Source organism: Lipotes vexillifer, unplaced genomic scaffold (assembly GCF_000442215.2).
Source record: "Lipotes vexillifer unplaced genomic scaffold, Lipotes_vexillifer_v1.1 scaffold185, whole genome shotgun sequence".
Taxonomy (NCBI): Eukaryota; Metazoa; Chordata; class Mammalia; order Artiodactyla; family Lipotidae; genus Lipotes; species Lipotes vexillifer.
In genome coordinates, this window is record NW_006794406.1 from 1,604,600 (window position 1) to 1,624,933 (window position 20,334).

Here is a 20,334-nt window from a genome sequence, read left to right on the forward strand (position 1 = left end):
AAGAGGCACATACGTTCTCACCGTCATTCTTTTTGTGATGTTGAGACTGATCATGCTGTCAGCCTGATCTATCCATTTTAGTGATCCCTGCAGTTTGAGCAGCCATGGATGATCATCATCCAGATGGCTTATTTCATCAGAGGTATGGAACAGAGATTTTTTTTGTTTGTTTTTTTGCGGTACGCGGGCCTCTCCCTGTCGTGGCCTCTCCCATTGCAGAGCACAGGCTCCGGACGCGCAGGCTCAGTGGCCATGGCTCATGGGCCCAGCCGCTCCGCGGCATGTGGGATCTTCCTGGACCGGGGCATGAACCCATGTCCCCTGCATCGGCAGGCGGACTCTCAACCACTGCGCCACCAGGGAAGCCCTGGAACAGAGATTTTTTTTATCATTCCTTCTAAACTACCTCATAAGAAATCTGGTACTCTAAAATAGAGTTTATATTTTCATTTATTTACAATTTCCAGAATAACAACTTTTCTAAAAGTACCATAAACTCAAGGATTTAAACTTCCCTATGCCCAAATTTACCCAGTGTTGGACAATGGGAGCTCCTTAAAGTTGGCTCCTGTGTCCTTCTGACATGACTCCAGCTTACTTTGATACCTTCCTTGCTTTCAGGTATGACAAGATACTCTAGAATCATCTTGTATACATTCTGCCTGAGAATTAGAATTGGTCATTTCTCCCACCAGCCTGACAATGTGCTTCAGAAAAAGGTATTTTCCCCATTTTTAATATGCTCAATTATGTACAAACGCAAACTTGTAATTTACTTGTAAATCCTCCATATCTATTTTCCACCTTGACTGAGGGGTTCACTTTGTATTTACCCAGAGAACCAAATGTTCCAAATCTCTTCTCTCCACACACAAGTAACTCAGTCTTTTAAATGTACCTTTAAAATTTTATCTTCCAAGTTTGTCCTCTCCTTTTAAAATCCACTATCCCTATTTTAGTTCTCACTCACTGCATTATTTGCTTCTACTACTACACTGGACTACTAACTCATCTGTACCCAATTCCTTTATACTACTTTCAGAAAAAACTTTCTCAAACACATACCTAATGTGTCACATCCTTGCTTTCCAATGTCTCCTGAATAAATCATAACTCAACAATTATCTTTAACCCTTCATAATCCAGCCCCAGACTAACTTCTCTACTTTCCTTATCTCCCGTATCTCTCCATAATCACCTCAGACCCATCATTCAGAACTATTTAACACAGTAGGAATAAATCATGTTTTTCATGTCTCTTTACATTTGTCCACACTATTCTTTTTGCTTGGATACTCATTTTCTTATGTACTTGGAAAATTCTACTCATTTCCCAGGTCAACTTAAAAAATTATGACTTCATAAAGTCTTCTACAAGTCCGTAAACTGGGTCAGATACTCCTTCCTTTAGCCTTCCACAGTATTATAACTTTTTTCTACAATATTTGTGCTTCTGCCCACTAGCCTATAAGCTACTCAAATGCCAAGACTAGTTCTGATTCAAGATAGCACTAACTGTTCAATGTGTTGCAAGCAATCAATAGTTGTTAGAAAACACTTACAAAAGAAGATTTTTAAAAAATATCTTTCTAGCACAATTTGGGCTACTTTGCTTAATCTCACTCTTAAGAGAAAAGGGGCCCTGGTCTGATTCCGTCCTGCACAACTGTTCCTTGGAACAGTAGTCTTTTATCTCCATCCACTTTCTCTCCCACCGAAGTGTGTGCCACCAACCCATGGAAGATTTGATGGACATGGACATGAGTCCCCTGAGGCCCCAGAACTATCTTTTCGGTTGTGAACTAAAGGCCGACAAAGATTATCACTTAAAGGTGGAAAATGATGAAAATGAGCACCAGTTATCTTTAAGAACGGTCAGTTTAGGGGCTGGCGCAAAGGATGAATTGCACATTGTCGAAGCAGAGGCGATGAATTATGAAGGCAGTCCAGTTAAAGTAACACTGGCAACTTTGAAAATGTCTGTGCAGCCAACGGTTTCCCTTGGGGGCTTTGAAATAACACCACGTGTGGTCTTACGGTTGAAGTGTGGTTCAGGGCCTGTGCATATTAGTGGACAGCACTTAACAGCTGTGGAGGAAGATGCAGAGTCAGAAGATGAAGAGGAGGAGGATGTGACACTCCTAAGTATATCTGGAAAGCGTTCTGCCCCTGGAAGTGGTAGCAAGTTTCCACGGAAAAAAGTAAAACTTGCTGCTGATGAAGATGAAGATGATGATGATGAGGATGACAATGATGATGATTGTAAGGCCAACTGGCCCGAGGCAGGGGAACACAATCAGATTCACAGGTTGCATCAGACCGAAACTCTCCGGACCACCCAGTTCCAGGAACTGACCTGGGGACTTTGCACCCGGCCCAGCCTTCCCACCTTTCGAGGGGTGGGACTAACAGTCCCCCAGGATACCCGAAAAGACCACCAAATAAGGAATACCCTGTGCCCTCCCAGATTCACCACACCCCTTTCCCTTCTTCCCCTATAAAATCTTGCCCAATCCTCGCCTGGGTGCGACTTCTCTGGCCCCTTTCTCTCAGAATAGTGAACCTCGGGAGCACTCCCTAATAAAGCTCACTTGAAGCTTTCCTCTGTTTCGCGGCGCCGTTTGTTAAGATCCGACCTTACAATGATGACTATGATGATGAGGAAGCTGAAGAAAAAGCTCCAGTAAAGAAATCTGTACGAGATACTCCAGGCAAAAATGCACAAAAATCAAACCAGAATGGAAAAGACTCAAAACCATCAATATCAAGATCAATATCAAGATCAAGATCAAAAAGTCAAGAATCCTTCAAAAAACAGGAAAAAAAACTCCTAAAACACCGAAAGGACCTAGCTCTGTAGAAGACATTAAAGCAAAAATGCAAGCAAGTATAGAAAAAGGTGGTTCCCTTCCCAAAGTGGAAGCCAAATTCATCAATTATGTGAAGAATTGTTTCCGGATGACTGATCAGGAGGCTATTCAAGATCTCTGGCAGTGGAGGAAGTCTCTTTAAGAAAATAGTTTAAACAGTTTGTTAAAATCTTCCGTCTTATTTCATTTCTGTAACAGTTGATATCTGGCTGTCCTTTTTATAATGCAGAGTGAGAACTTCCCCTACCGTGTCTGATAAATGTTGTCCAGGTTCCATTGCCAAGAATGTGTTGTCCAAAGTGCCTGTTTAGTTTTTAAAGATGGAACTCCACCCTTTGCTTGGCTTTAAGTATGTATGGAATGTTATGATAGGACATAGTAGTAGTGGTGGTCAGACAAATGGAGATGGTGGGGAGATAAAAATATACATGTGAAATAAACTCAGTATTTTAATACAAAAAAGAGAAAAGGGACCTTACATGCTCCATTCCCTTATGCCAATGCTCTTTAGACAATGTGAAATATAAAAGTGTTTTTGAGCTAATCTTCTTTGAAAAATTAGTTTTAAGAAAAATCCATAATTATATATAATTAAGCCATGAAAATATTCCTCATATATCATGTACAAATTCTTCAAATTCCTGGAACAAATTCATACTCTATTTACTCACCAGGTTCTTACTGTAATATTCCCACAGAATGGTGACAACTGCAATGTTTGGCTCCCAGAAATCACAAAGGGTCAAACAACAGTGAAGATACATTCGTAACTGCTCTTCTAGTATACCATCCTAAAAAATAAACTGAAATTGTGAGGAGCTAAATGCGCTCTGGCAACACACATTATCAGTTGATATTGCACTGAAATAACCTGCTCCTAAAAAGAATATAAATATATATCACCAAGTCATACCCATTCTCGTCTTCAGACCAGGTCTAAATCAGCATAAGGTATACTTCTAAAACTCTGCTTTAGAGATCATTAGTAAAGTCAGATAACTGAAATTACATAACTCAGTTTGACTTTTTACTCAGTTATTTAACAATTACAATAGGCATTTAATAACTGAATGGTGTAGAACCCAGAGACTGAAAAAGAAACCCAAACCAGAAAGAAATAGCATAAATGATCGAATAATTAAGATGTACACAAATCCAGAGGACTTGCTCATAATTAAGTACCAATATGAGGTCAAATTCTTTATGGGAATATAAACGTTGTTCTTCTAAAAACCAGAGGATTGGCAGAGTACATATATTTTAACCTTTTAGGAAGTGGCAACAGGAGAGAGTAGAAAAGAAGTGACACTTTAATCTTCTATGATGAAACAACCATGCATGTTTGTTAAAAAGTGACACATCACTGAATTCCAATCATTCAGCAATCATTTTATTCAAAGCTTACTATATACCAGACACTACTGTAAGGTACTAGGCATAAAGCAATGAATAAGTCAGACATGGTATATGCACTAATAGAAGTTACACTTTGGTGGAGAATGGAAAAAGAGGACACTGAAACAAACAAGATAAATGTAAACAATTACAACCACCATGAAAAACAGAAAAAGCAGAGTAATGTGGTAGGGTAACTGGTAGAGGATGTGGGTCATTATTTTATCAGGAATTAAGAAAGGAAAGACCTTTTTGAGGGCTGGCATTTGGGCTAAATGACTGAATGAAAAACAGCCAACCACATAAAGAACTGAAAGTAAAGCATTCATCACAGAGAAAACACATGGAAAGTTCCTGAATTAGCAGTAAGCTTGATATTATAGGATTAAGTCAGAGATAGTCAGGAATCATACCTCATTTGAGGCTTTATAGTTTATAGTCAGAATTACGGTTTTTAATTATGTTGGGAAGCCTCTACAAGATTGTAAGCACAGGGGTGACATGAAATGATTGTTTAAAAAATAGTACATTGGGGCTTCCCTGGTGGCGCGGTGGTTGAGAGTCCGCCTGCTGATGCGGGGGACGCAGGTTCGTGCCCCGGACCGGGAGGATCCCACATGCCGCGGAGCGGCTGGGCCCGTGAGCCATGGCCGCTGAGCCTGCGCGTCCAGAGCCTGTGCTCCGCAGCGGGAGGGGCCAGAACAGTGAGAGGCCCGCATAGCGCAAAAAAAAAAAAAAAAAATAGTACATTGGATCACACATGGAGAATGAATACGGTAGTTAAGAGCAGTTAGAAGGTAAACAGTGACACTTCCGATGTAATAGAAAATCAGACAGAGGTCAAGTACAAAGTAGAAATGCTGGGAAATTTGAAGGTGCTTGAGATATAGTATGCTTTAAATAAATGTTGAATGACTGGGATTCAGTGTTGTGTCACTTTTCAACAAACATGTATGGTTATTCCATCACAGAAGATGAGATTAAAATGTCTACTTTTTTCTACTTCCTTCTCCTCCTGTCAAAATGTTAGGAGGTGACTGTGTGAAACTGTAAGACTAAGATAAGTGGACAACTTTAGAGATATGTTTGGAAACAGAGACAATGGGATTTGTTGATGAGTTATATTAAGGTATGAAGGAAAGACAGCAATTAAGGAGAACTCTCATTTGGCCTAAGAAAATGGGTTGATGGAACCACTTCCTAAGATGGCAAAGACTAGGGGAGGAACACATGAGACAGTGCACAGGGCAACCAAGTGGAAATATTAAGTAGACAACTGACATATGGGTCTATAGCTCAAGGGAAAAGTCAGAGCTATTGATATAAATTTGGATGTTACTTTCATATTGATGGCTTTTAGAGCTAAGAGACTAGATAAGATCAACCTAGGAAAGACGATGGAAAAGAGAAAAGGATCCAGAACTGAGAGCCCTTTGCTATTCCAAAATTTAGGTAGGAAGCAAAAGGAGGAGTCTATAAGCAAAACCCTATGGCCAATGAAGTAGGAAGGAAACCAGGCATCATGGAAACCAAGAGAAATATTTCAGAAAGGGAAGGGGGCCAACAGGGTTGAATGCTACTGAGAGGTTAAAATGAGAACAAAGAACTCTTAGATTTGACAATGTGGAAGTTATTGATGCCTTTGACAACAGTAGTTTCAGGTATGGCAGAGACAGATGCTTAACTATGGCAGGCTGAGGAGATAATAGAAGGTGAGGAAGTAGTGATACTTAAGTGAAGATATATAAAGTCCTTGGACAGGTGAGAAGAGAAAGGATCCAGTGCACAGGGAAAGGAATTAGGCTTTGAGGGAAACAGTGACACTTCCAATATAACAGAAAAGCAGATTGAGAGGTTGTGTACAAAGCAGGCACATTGGGAGATTAGAAGGTTTAAACATAAAGGAGTTCTCGACTGGTCCTATTTTCTCAGTGATTTATGAGGCAAGACGCTTAGCTAAGGTGACTGGGGCACAGCATGTGTTGAACTTTGTGTTAAAAAAGAAATTCTGAAATAAGTCCTTTCGGAGAGTAGAAAAGTAAACATTCTAGAGCCGAGCGCCACTTGAAAAGATTTATGATCAAAAATTTAAAGTCAGACCAGTCAGCAAGAATGAGTGTATGAGTTTTTTCCACCAACATTCAGCTGAGGTGGGGGCGTGGCAGAGGGGTAAGAGAGGGGTATTAGGTTTTGCTAAGTTGAAAATAGGTAAGGGCTATGGAATTAAAGGTGTTTGTGATGGAGTGATTATAATAAGGGGTTGTATAATCTACATTGTTCAAGGAGGAAAGTTTGGACATGGATGAACACAGAAAAATGAAAAGATCAATGATGATGGACAGAATGAAAATGAAAAGTGAAAAAATGTAGAGCATAACTATGGGAGGCAGTGGGTACGGTAAATAAAAGAAAATCTGATTAGAAGTAAGGATATGAAGAAACTTAGAGGACAGGTGGATTATACACAATGATGTTGGGGTCACTAATAAAAGTAGTATACAGGTATAGAAGAGAAGAGTGATCTTGCTGCCAAATATTTCAGTGAATGAGAGTGAACCAAACATGACCAGATTTTTTTGAGAAGGCTTTTAACTCTTTTAGTTATTAATCCGTTAGAATACACCAAAGCTTCAAGTCCTTTAGGAAATTTTCTAACTTCCACACTAAACAGTGACCTTTCTTTATGCTCCATAGCACACTATGCACACCTGTATCTTAACACTTACCTTGCTAAATTTTATGTCTATCTGCCTTCAAGTGTCTATGAGCTCCCTGAGGGCTGGGATAATGTCCCCTAGGCCTAGCACAGTGCCTGCTTCACCAAAGAGACTCCATAAATGTTTTATGAACAAAACTGAGATCTGGGTTCTGGTGTCTCTTTTCATCAAGGACTTGTATGGTTCAGCAAAAGATATTTAGCTTCTCTAACAGATAGTTAAATTTAACCAAAGAAGACAAGGTTCTATCCATCATTAATATTCTTTGATCTTTATTATGAAAATATTAAATGAGATCTAGGTTTATTCCCATGGTACACTACTGATATGAATTAAAGCATACTTAAAAAAATTTATTATGTTTCAAGGTTAAAAAGTGGGTTATATGAAAAAAGTGGGTTCATTTTGAAGAGTGTACTGTTTTATTCAGTATCTGAAACTCATTTTACATGTGAAATCCACAAAAAGGTGTATAAACCATAAAAATATATGAAGTTTGGGAAAAACAAAAGATTAAATACCGACTATGTGTCAGGTATTATGTGATGTTTTACATATGTTCATTCATTCATGTATGGCTTATACCATCCCAGCTTTATTACATTCATTTTGCAGAAAAAAAGGATGAGGGTCAGAAGTTACAAACAGTTTACCCAAGTCCACTTGGGAAGAAGCTAGGATTTATGACTCCAAAACCTGTTATACACACTATGCTATGCTACCTTCCAAAAACAGGAGGGAAAAGAAATGAACATTTAATGGACACCAGATTTGATCAAGATTGCTCTTAGTGACCAGATTTGAATCAAAGTTTGTGAGACCAGAGCCCATGCTCTTTCCACTGTACCCAATCAAAAAGAAATTAAAAATGGCAACTTGGGGGATTTTTCCTTCTCTCTTTTTTTTTTTTTAAAGAAAAGGAGATAAATTTCCCTTTAGTTTCCTGCTAGTGGTTACAGATTAAAATGAAAAGAAATGGCTTAGAAAATACCATTTTCTCCACAGTTCTGGCAGGATAACTAATCAGTCAGTTGAGTGTGACTTAAAAAGCAAGTTTCTTTTTTTAATTACAGTTAGTATTTGTTATAAAATACATTTTCATGTTCTGTATATTCAACCATTATTTTCTTTTGAACAGCGTTCCCCTAGTTTTTCTTAAAAATTCCCTTTAAAAATTGTGTGGGTGCACATCAGCTGAATTAAGGAAAGAAACGATTTGCCCATCTTCAAGTCCAAACAGCCAAAGAGTTAAGAATATACAATAGTCAGGAGTAGAGGAGGCAACAGACATCTTAGCTCAAATTCATAATGGAAAAACAAAGCTGAAATATAGTGAGGAGGAATGTCGGACAACACCTGAGTATATTAATTTCTTCCACCTTATATTTTCTCATCATACATTTATTGGAGAGGGAAAAAAACCACAAAAAACAAATTTTAAAAAGTGTGGAAAATTGAGATAGCTGTTTTCCATAAGTATCACCAAAACAGATCTAGAAACCAATATGGATTACTAATCAAACACATAGCATCAAAGAATTTTTAAAATAGAAATAATGAAAAAAAAATACAGTTTTATTAAGAATCCTACAAGGTCAAATGCTTTGAGGGAGCACAGAGTGAGTAAAACACAAATGAAGACTCAAATCCCAGCTCTGCCACTTCCTAGCTAGCTGTGTGGACCTGAACAAGCTCCCTCTATGCCCCAGTTTCCTAATGTATAAAATGGAACTTCACACAACTGTCATAAGCATGAAGTGGAAAAATGTACATTAAGTGCTATGTACAGTACTTGCACAGGGATAGCTATCATTTTGAATGAATTTTTTTTAGCGCAAACATTGAGTCTTGACAATCAAATAATAAATGAAACACATTCACAGCATCGTACCTTCAACTGATATATTTCAATTTTGTGAGTGTTAAGACCAAACTCTACCTAAACCAAGAGTTTTCATTAACAACATCTAAATCCATGCTCACTGATTAAAGATTTTTAATAAACTAGAAAGCCTGTGGGGTTCTTTTCCACACAGGCTCAAACCTACCTGTGCTACTCAACTTCTACGTTTATCACAAGACCCTGTGGGCTCTCTGGGTGGCTCTTCTCAGCTGAGTGGGTATGTATGAACTATTTCATATATAAAGGTACCCTAGAATATTCCATAGTGCCTGCTCCTGATCTCTTAGTCCTTTTTTTTTTTTTTTTTTTTTGCAGTCCGGGGGCCTCTCTCACTGTTGTGGCCTCTCCCGTTGCGGAGCACAGGCTCCAGACGCGCAGGCTCAGCGGCCATGGCTCACGGGCCTATCCGCTCCACGGCATGTGGGATCTTCCTGGACCGGGGCACGAACCCGTGTCCCCTTGCATTGGCAGGTGGACTCTCAACCACTGCACCACCAGGGAAACCCTCTTAGTCCTTTTTAAAAGAATGTCTTCCTATCTTTATTTCAAAAGATCAAATGCAGGCATATTAAATTCCATATATCAAATTCTTTTATAGAACTAAAAATGAAAACATTTACTTTTTTAGCTTATTCTATACAAATGGCAATATAACAATTGTGGGTTTGTTTTTTCTTTTTATGTAAAACTGACTTGCCTATCAGAAACCACCAGGAGAATAAAATTTATTTGCAAGCTAAACAGTTAACTGTCAGTCTAACTGATGGGATTTTTTTAGGACTGGATAAAGAGAGTTAGACTTCAATATCTCAGGCAAGATCCTTCTATCCAAGAAACACAAACATTTTGGATTAGTAATTAGAAGATTATTGCCCCACATTATTCAGAGCTAATGAGTTGTTGTTAGCCTTGGACTCTCCAAGTTCTTTGACAAATGAAAAAAATATTTTTAAAAATATTAGGCTTGCTTAGGATTTCTTCTTATACCCTTCTATAACCTTTGTTAGAAAACTGTTCTGTGATCTCATCAAATAATGAGGCTTTAAAAAGTAGGTAGCATAAAACTAAAAATCTCCCTTTTCATAAAAAAAAATGCTATTATAAAGGTAGAAAAAATGTGTACTGTTAGCATTCACAAATATTAAATAGGATTACCTCTAAAAAATGTTTTTTAAAGCAAATACTTAACTCTTCAGTTTAAGTAAAATTAAACAATATATGCTCTCTTTACTAACAAAGCTCAATGTCTGTTTCTGGAAATCCTCTCTGGCTAGAAAAAGATTTAGAACATTATTTACTTAATTAAAACTACAGTGGAGTGCCCACCAATTTTATTTGAAGACTGCTCTATATGTGAAACATATATATATTTTTAATATTGTAAATGGACTCTTTCTTTCATTGTTGGAGATCAAGTCACAGCACATGAGCATGGTCAGATTTTAATTTACCTCAATGGGGGAAAACAGATATAATCAAACTGATAGCTCTATCCAAACATATTATTTATTCTTTATGACTACCTACTGCACCCACAAAATTGGTTTCACGAACTCCAGCAAGTAGTCCTATACTACTTATAAAATCTAATTTGATACAATCAAGGCATGACAAAATTGAGGTTACTAGAGAGAATGGACTGCTTTTTTCTACATATTATAATGACCTCTTCTCTCACAGAAAAGACATTACTTTTTGACTTTATGCTAGACTTAAATTCACAGGGAACATTTCTTAGATTAGCTGTACTATCCTTGCTTCTCTGGTGACTGACTCGCCCCAATTTTCTCAGGCCTTGTTTGGTTTTAGCACTGAAAGTCCCACATTTTGGGATACTCCAAGCCAGGTAAATCCAGATGGTCATCCTACCTACTTACAAGAATTAGTGATTTATCTTCAAAACAGCTTTAGCTGATACCATTAAAAGATTGGATTAATAGCTGATGTAAATAATGGTGACCACTTTTTAGTGATTCTGTACATTCTGGAAATAAAAAATAGATGTCTGAAACTTTTTGAGTTACTAAATCAGTATGTTCTCAAAAAGAACATAGGAGAAAGCCAATGAAAATGATACAGAAAAAAGAAAATAAAAAATTTTAGTGGTTGGGATAATTAGCTCTTTTGTTCCTGATGCAACTTATGTATTCAGAGTTCTTTGGCATTCTAACCTAGAATTCTTAGTTCATAATTAGAAGATTCATACTATAACTAAATACACTTATATTTTCACCTAAAAAAATTAAGAGTTAATATAGACAACAGGGAAAAAAATTTAAGATATTAAAATGATTTTCAAAGATATGGCTATAAAATAAATGTGTGTAGCCATCTTGTACTACCATATTTCTTTTTTATTCCTCTTCAAGTTTTTAACAATCTTCATTTCACAACAGAAAAGGAGTCTATTTCCCAAATTAAAAAAATATTCTTTACTAAAATTTTCCCTTAAAGTCTTACATAAATAACTTATGCTACAAAACTTTACATAACTATAATACAATATGTTTAAAAACGTGATGAAGAGCACATTTAAAACTATTTTAAAAGGAAGTCAAATCTGACCTCTGGGCCATGAAACACTACATTAACTGTTCTGCAGAAAGAAAAATGATAAGGTGTGAAATGAGGACTCAGAAACTAGGACCTTATCAGTTAGAGTATGAGTCAAGCCTGTAAGACAAATTGCTCAGCAAGGCAAGTCACCTTCCTGCTGTGATGAGGATATAGCTGAATTTCCAATGCTACTGACTATCTCCCTCATCATGTCTCCTAGACTTGATATCATACAGTCAAGGAATGGCTTATAGTTCTGAAGCATCTGCTGCTTATTTTGAATACATTTTTCAAAGTCACCAACCAGGTAGCTATTATCTTTGTCCTTTAACTGGCAAGTCAGTGTTAAAATAAAAATCTTCAAAATAAAAACTATTGTACAAGGACCCTGCATTAACAAAGAATGATGATTCTATCTCAGACTTTTTATAAGTAAACTAAGTTTGTTATTTCAATCATCTTAACAGTTTGCTTGGTTCTTATAAGTAAAATCTGTAACATAAAAGTTTAGCAAAGCCCACAAACTGCCTCACTTTAAATGTGTACCTGAACATTGATGGACTTTTTCAGCAGTTCTTCTACAAAGTTCCAGTTTGATTCCATTTGTCTCTAGAAAGGGAGAAAATATTGCATTAAAATTACTGCTCTTAATTATTATTAAAATTATAAAGTAGCAAGTTAAGTGTGAAGTACATTTTCTACTATCATCAGATATCATTACAATTTCTTGACTGTCTAAGAGTTTGGCAAAGAGTTAGTTGACAGACTTGGAAGAAAAAAAATTACAACTATTCCAATCCCATAAAAACCTTATCAGGAGTGGTTTTATCAAACAGTGGTACTTCTATAAAATTATAAATGTTTTAACAAATAATAAATTTTTGCTGTCAGATATAATCTAACAGGGGAAAAAAAACCTTTAAGTATATTTTGGATTTTTTTACACCAGCGACTGTTCTTCTTTATTCTGTACTTTACTCAGCAGAGATTTTTACCTTTGTTTTATGCATAACAGCTTCAAGATGGTCTACTCTAGTAAACAAGTAACTAAAAATTTTATACAGAAAATTAAAAAAAAACTTTTACACACTGCTACCTCATTTAGCCAATGGTCACTTATCTGGCAAGCTCAACTATCCAGAAGACTCTCTATAATAAAGAAGAAAGCCAAAAAAGACTTTCACAAAGCCAACATATTTCACAAAGCCTAGGCACTGAGAACAATTCTACTCTTCCGAAGGGAAAGCCTGGAGGAACTTTTCACAGGATACCTAGTTCATTTGATACTCAGTTCTTAAAGGTTTGGATATGTGGATATCGGTCAAAATGAGAAGCAAAGAAAGTACCTCCAAAAAGCAGCAAGTAACAACTAGTTTCTGACAAGATAAGAATAAAAGGTGCAGAAGTTACCATAAGACTTCAGAAAACTAAGACACAGGCCTTAAAGAATAAAGGCAAAGAGCCTCATCTATCCTTCTAAGCGTGTTATAACAACTATGCTGTTCATTGAACTCCAGTGACCAATACAAAGTTAAAGCATGTTCAATATTCTTGATTTTAAATGGCTGGATGTTCATGTAAGATGCTAACTACATAAAATCACTAAATAAATATTTCCTTAATAAAAGTGCCTAGTGGTAGCCAGCCTCTAAGACAGCACCCAGTATCCCCCTCCTAGTATTCATACCCTTATTTAATCCCCTCCCACACTGTACCAGACTTGGTCTATTACCAACAGAATACCAATACTAGTAGGACTGATAGCATGTCATTTCCAAGATTAGAAGTCACTGAAGCTTCCATCTTAATTACAATCTCTCTCGTTGACTCCTGGGAAAAGCTATGCTATGAACAGGAACGAAGAAGCCCACATGATGAGTGACTGAAGCCTCCTGCCAAGGTGAGCAAGACTAGAAGTGACTCCTCCAGCCCCAGTCAGGTCTTCAGAGACTGAGGCCCCAGGTGAAAGCTTGACTATAACCTCATGAGATCCTGAGCCAGGAGCCCCTAGGTTCCTACTGAATGCCAGACCCTCAGGAACTGTGTGAGAAAATGTTTGTTTTAAGCTGCCAAATTTTGTTACTCATCAATAGATAACTAGTACAATGATACAGTTATTTTTAGAAAGAAAGTATTGGTTTTTTGAAATACATTTATGTAAATAAAGTGAATGCAAAATATTTATAAGGAAAAAATATGTAGTAAAGAATTTGGCCTTGACCAAAGAGGTCTGGCCTTTATCCTTGGTTTCTGGGAGGTAATCTCCAGGGCCCTTGGAATGTTTTGCCTGATAGGAGTATCTGTGTTTGCCCCTGGGCCTAGGGACGTAACTATAGTCTAACAATGTAACTGAGGGTGGAGGGTGGCCACACCCACACAGTCTTAGGGTAGGGCTAATTATACCTGAAAACCAACAATGTAACCTGTTGGTTTTCAGGTATAATGTGACCTGAAGACTGAGCTCAACCATCATGTGGATGCAATCCATTATGCCTATGTAATGGAGCTCCAATAAAAACTCTGACCACTGCAGTTCAGGCAAGCTTCCCCAGTTGGAAATACTCCCTGCATACTGTCACACACTGATGCCAGGTGACAAAGGTGTCTCAACTCTACGGGGAGAGGACAACAGAAGCTCCACATTTGCTACTTTTCCTGGATTCTGCACTATGTACTCTTCCCTTTGCTAATTTTAATCTATATCCTTTCCCCATAATAAACCATAACTATGAGTATAAAAGCTTTCACGGAGTTCTGTGAGTCCACATAAATTACATGGCTCTGGGAATCCCCGAGCTTGTAATTAGCATCAGAAATGAGGTAGCCTTGAGGACTGTGCTCTAAAACTCTCTCAACAAGGAGACCATTTTGTTCTAGCAATACTATGTGTACATTGTGTTGGGGTCTTTGCATTATTACTTCCTAAAATAAATTGTACCCAACTCATAGATAACACAATTAAGTCTCGGAAATGTCATGTACATAGAAGTCAGAGCATGAATTCAAATCCAAGTAGGTTTGGCTCCAAAGCCAGTGTTCCTTCCATTATACCGTGCTATCAATAAATGAGTTTCTTTTTCTACAAATTTTCCCTCAGCTTCCAGCAATCCACTTTTATATCATTCTTTACTAAGATAACATCACCACTAGTCCTAAAAAATCACAGGCATGACAGGGTTGATGTATTTAGTTTTATAATTTAATAGGGCTAATCAGTATATTTTGGTTATTCTAGCAACCTGAATCACACAAATCAGAGAGAAGTAGTATGATTCTCAGCTAGAGAATTTCAACTCTATTTAACAGTACTGTGGTTATAATCTAAAACAAAAATAAACCATAATTCAGAGGAAAGAATGGCAACTATATCATGCCCAAATCAAGTCTAAGTGGGAAAATATGTATAAAAGGGTAACATATTTTTCTTCCACAGGGAAACTTAACTTTGAGCAGCTACGGTATTTTATTTTTTTCTGTATACTAAGTTGTAGTATAGAAAGGAGGTAACAGTCATCAATTTGGGGCTATGTTTTATATTTCTTATCCCACTATTAAAACGAAGACACTCACTTAAGCTTCAGCACAGGTGGTATTTCCACCGGAAATATAAAATAGACACCCCCACTCTCCACTTTCAGCTGACTAGGTAACCTGGAGCAACTCTCATTTTAAGGTTGTATTTCACACCTTTTATCTAGTCACTATTTCAGATATTTCAAAGAAATGCATCAGCTGGCCTGACTGACTGCACTATGTTCTGGGCAGGGAAAGCACTGTTAAAATGATCCCTGCAATGTCCCAAAGTAATTTTTCTCTTTAAACTATATTTGCTTTTAAAATAGATGTTTGGGATTGTAAGAGGCTAACACACTCTCATCAGGAACAAGACAAGGATGGCCACTCTCACTACTTTTATTCAACATAGTTTTGGAAGTCCTAGCCACAGCAATCAGAAAAGAAAAAGAAATAAAGGGAATCAAAATTGGAAAAGAAGAAGTAAAACTGGCACTGTTTGCAGATGACATGATACTATACATAAAGAATCCTAAAGACGTTACCACAAAACTACTAGAGCTCATCAATGAATTTGGTAAAGTTACAGGATATTAATATACAGAGATCTGCCGCATTTCTACACACTAACAATGAAAAATCATAAAGAAAAATTAAGGAAACAACCCCACTTACCATTGTATCAAAAGAAATAAAATAATTAGGAATAAAGCCACCTAAGGAGGCAAAAGACCGGTACTCCGAAAACTATAAGATGTTGATAGAAGAAATTGAAGATGACAGAAACAGATGGAAAGATATATGGTGTTTTTGGATTGGAAGAAATCCATAGTTAAAATGACCATACTACCAAAAGCAATCTACAGATTCAGTGCAATCCTTATCAAATTACCGATAGCATTTTTCACAGAACTGGAACAAAAAGTTTTTTAATTTGTATGGAAACACAAAAGACCCTGAATAGCCAAAACAATCTTGAGATAGAAGAATGGAGCCAGAGGAATCATGCTCCCTGATCTCAGACTATATTACATAGCTACAGTAATCAGAACAGTATGGTACTGGCACAGAAACAGACACATAGTTCAGTGGAACAGGACAGACGGCCCAGAAATAAACCCACACATTATGGCCAATTAATCTATGACAAAGGAAGCCAGAATATACAATGAAGAAAAGACAGTCTCTTCAACAAGTGGTGCTGGGAAAACTGGGCAGCTACATGTAAAAGAATGAAACTAGAACATTCTCTAACACCATATACAAAAATAAACTCAAAATGGATTAAAGACCTAAATATAAGACCAGACACTACAAAACTCCTAGAGGAAAACATAGGAGGAACACTCTTTGACATAAATCACAGCAATATTTTTTTGGATCCGTCTCCTAGAGTAATGGAAACAAAAGCAAAAATAAACAAATGGAACCTAATTAAACTTAAAAGCTTTTGCACAGCAAAGGAAACCATAAACGAAATGAAGACAACCTACGGAATGGGAGAAAATATTTGCAAATGATGCTATAAAAAAGGGATTAATTTCCAAAATATACCAACAACTCAATATCAAAAAACCAAACAACCCAATCAAAAATTGGGCAGACGACCTATGTAGGCATTTCTTCAAAGAAGACATACAGATGGCCATCAGACACATGAATAGATGTTCAACATCACTAATTATTAGAGAAATACAAACCAAAACTATAATGAGGTATCACCTCACACCAGTCAGAATTGCCATCATCAAAAAGTCTACAAATAATAAACACTGGAGAGGGTATGCAGAAGAGGGAACCCTCCTACACTCTTGGTGGGAATGTAAATTGGTGCAGCCACTATAGAGAAAAGTATGGAGGATCCTTAAAAAACTAAAAATAGAACTACCATATGATCCAGCAATCCCGCTCCAGATACATGCAACCCAATGTTCAGTGCAGCACTACCTACAATAGCCAAGACATGGAAGCAACCTAAATGTCCATCAACAGATGAATGGATAAAGATGTGCTGTGTATGTGTATATATATGTATACATATATATACACATACACACACACAATGGAATTTTTACTCAGCCATAAAAAAAGAATGAAATAATGCCATTTCCAGCAATATGGATGGACCTATAAGTCAGAGAAAGACAAATATTATATGATATCACTTACATGTGGAATCTTAAAAAAAAAATACAATGAACTTATTTACAAAACAGAAATAGATTTACAGACACAGAAAACGAACTTATGGTTACCAAAGGGGAAGGAGGGGGAGATTATAAATTGGGACTGTGGGATTAACGGATACACACTGCTATACATAAAATAGATAAACAAGGACCTACTGTATAGCACAGGGAACTATATTCAATATATTGTAATAATCTATAATGGAAAAGAATGTGAAAAAGAATATATATAACTGAATCACTTTTCTATACCCTTGAAACACTGTACACTTCAATTAAAAAAATAAATAGAAACAAATAAAATAGATGACTGGTATTGTAAGAGTTTAACACACTCTTATCTAGGTTGGGAGAAAAGCATTAAACAGAAATATATAAAAATCTAAAGTCTCTAGTATGAGAAGTGAGATACCAAATTTTCCTTATAGGCCTGTATTAAGGAATTGGCAACTTCTGTGATTTAAATCCACATACAGCAAAAGTCCAATTTACAAAAACTTAAAAAAATTTAACCATATCTCAAACCTATTTAAAATATAAAGATTTCACATTAACCTTCAGGGCAAAAGCAGTTCACATTTAAAAACTGAAACATCTCTATGATTATCACAAGACTAGCAGTATTTCTCTGCTGCAGAACATGACTAACTATTATGACTTCATATCATTCTCTCACACCAGATTACTCTTTAGTGGAATAAAGCATGCCTAATGCATAACCATTTTCTATATGGTAGCTGGTTATGCTAATACATCATAAGGAGAAAAAAAGAATTCAGATAATTTTCAAAATTCTGATCTAAGTATATCTCAGAAACAAAATCCTATATAATCTCTCTGAAAGAATGAGTCAATACACCTTTATGTTCATAGATTAAAATGATTATATGATTTATAAACCAAATTGAGACACTTCTGAGAATAAAAGGGAACAAACTAACCAGATGGGATGAGGGGAAAATGGGCATAAACTGGGACTGTCCCTGGCAGACTGGATGCTTCCAGAGACCTATTCATGAGAGGAAGTCCTCAGAAAGTTTCTCATATCAAATTTATCTAAGTGATAAAAATAGGGTGATATTTAACCACCGTGTACCTCAGTTTCTTTACCTGTAAAATGGATGTAATATTAACTTCTTGCCTACTGCATAACACTTCATTGAGATAAAAACCAAATAGTCACTCTGAGATATTAAACACTTTGCAAATGCAATATGCTAAAGGTATCAACCGTAATGAAGACTATCATTAACTGGAGAACTTAAGTTTTGTATTTTTGTTTTTTGTTTTTTTTGCAGTACGCGGGCCTCTCACTGTTGTGGCCTCTCCCGTTGCGGAGCCTCTCCGGCCACAGGCTCAGCGGCCATGGCTCACGAGTCTAGCCGCTCTGCGGCATGTGGGATCTCCCCAGACTGGGGCATGAACCCGTGTCCCCTGCATCGGCAGGCGGACTCTCAACCACTGCGCCACCAGGGAAGCCCTCAAGTTTTTCTTTTAAAGACATTAAGAAGTCAAGAAACGTTTGAAACTCTCTGAAGACTCATGAATAAAGGCAAAGGCTATTTTACATATACACATACACATTACACATCTTTATTATTTTATCATATGAAAGGTTTTTCTTCCCCAAATACCATGGCTCTCTTTTCTCTTAAAACCTTCTACATAATTTTAAAAATTAAGATTGAAAAAAAACATATGTATATGGCAAAAGAAAATCATAAAGGAACTGCTGACAAATATTAAAAGACAAAGGTTAAGCTATTTTAAATACAGAGAATTCTTTCACTATCTTGATCCAGAGCTAATAAAAGCAATAATGTCCTATGGAGTTCCCTCTATGAAACTGAAGAGTGATTTCAGCAATGCAACATAGGGTGGTTGTACCAGTACTATTCAACACTACAATAGTAATACTAATGATATATATTAACGTGGCTAGATTACCTACCATACTGGGAGCATGTGGCGGTTGATATCAACCACTTTTGAAATGTACCACTCACTCAAATAATTGTTAATGGCAGATCCAGCAAGCATTAATAACATGAAAGCACATTTCTTGAAGCAAAAGGCAGTACAATCTATTTCATGTGTATCCTATCACGGGCACCTATTATGATGGCCACTCAGTAGGAACTCAGAAGTGCTTACCTAATTACCCTATTTATTTACACTGCAGAAATATGTATTTGGAAGAATTAAGGTTGGGTGGTAAGAGAAAAAATATTGCTTATGTAAAGACCTTTGAATTATAGATAAATTTTTTGAGTTCTTTCATTGTTGTTCTAGTATTTTAAGAACTAAGAGATGTGAAACATAACAATATTAACTCCATTACAATACTCAATAAAAGGAATACTAAAGTAATAATGGCATTTATCAGTTACCATATATCAGTATGGGAAGGACTCATGTGCATAAACAAAGGACATATGATCCTTCTCTCTGAGAAGTTCATTCTATTGATCTTATTGATCTCTCTCAATGAATTGGTAGAATGCTTAAATACATTGATACTGAGCTGTGTGTGGACTTCTCAGAGCACTTTCTGACTTATCTTACTATATCTTGTGATCTCCTAAAGGACCGTTTATTACTAGGGAATCACTTAGAGTACCTCTAAAGCCCTTTCCGTTTCTAGGACACTATGTCAATACTAACTGACCCTCAGATTCCACAGATCATGTCTGGGCTCTGTCCAGTATTCCAGAAAGAGGAAAATCTGTGAAGTCAATCAAGGAACATGTTTCATAAAGCAAAGGTTCCCATACCTGATAAGAGTATGAGATCCAAAGGACCTTTTAAAAATAAGAATTCCCAAACTCCAGACCAGATTACAGTACTAAAACAGGATCTCTAGATTTAAGAAATCTGAATTTTTAGAAACTCACATATAGGCCTGTTGATCAGCCAGGCTTGTTAACCACTGCCAGAAAAAAAAGACAAATTTTGAAAATATAGACATGCTTATTTTATGGAACTGATGGGTTAATATAATACTATATTACTTCTGAACATGGAAGAAGTTATATACAAATAGGGTTTCAAATAAATACATCTACCAGCTGGTTTTATTTCATAGGGATTTTTAAATAACACTGAAAAAATGTTTCTAACTAGAAATTAATATACTAGTTAAAATCTCTGTCTTTTTACTTGAAGTAACTTCATCGTTGTTTAACAGATTA

The 20,334-nt window shown here is 36.5% G+C and overlaps 1 protein-coding gene and 1 pseudogene across 1 annotated transcript in view; one reads left to right on the plus strand and one right to left on the minus strand.

Moving 5' to 3' along the window:
* The window catches only part of MMS22L (MMS22 like, DNA repair protein), a 143,451-nt gene that overhangs the window by 88,637 nt on the left and 34,480 nt on the right, over window positions 1-20,334 (minus strand). The window contains exons 10-11 of the mRNA XM_007467195.1: window positions 11,988-12,050; window positions 3,542-3,661 (exon numbers count right to left, since the gene is read on the minus strand). Coding sequence (XP_007467257.1) covers window positions 3,542-3,661; window positions 11,988-12,050 — 183 coding nt within the window. The remainder of the gene's footprint in view (window positions 1-3,541; window positions 3,662-11,987; window positions 12,051-20,334) is intronic.
* LOC103078983 (nucleophosmin-like) lies at window positions 1,737-3,020 on the plus strand (annotated as a pseudogene).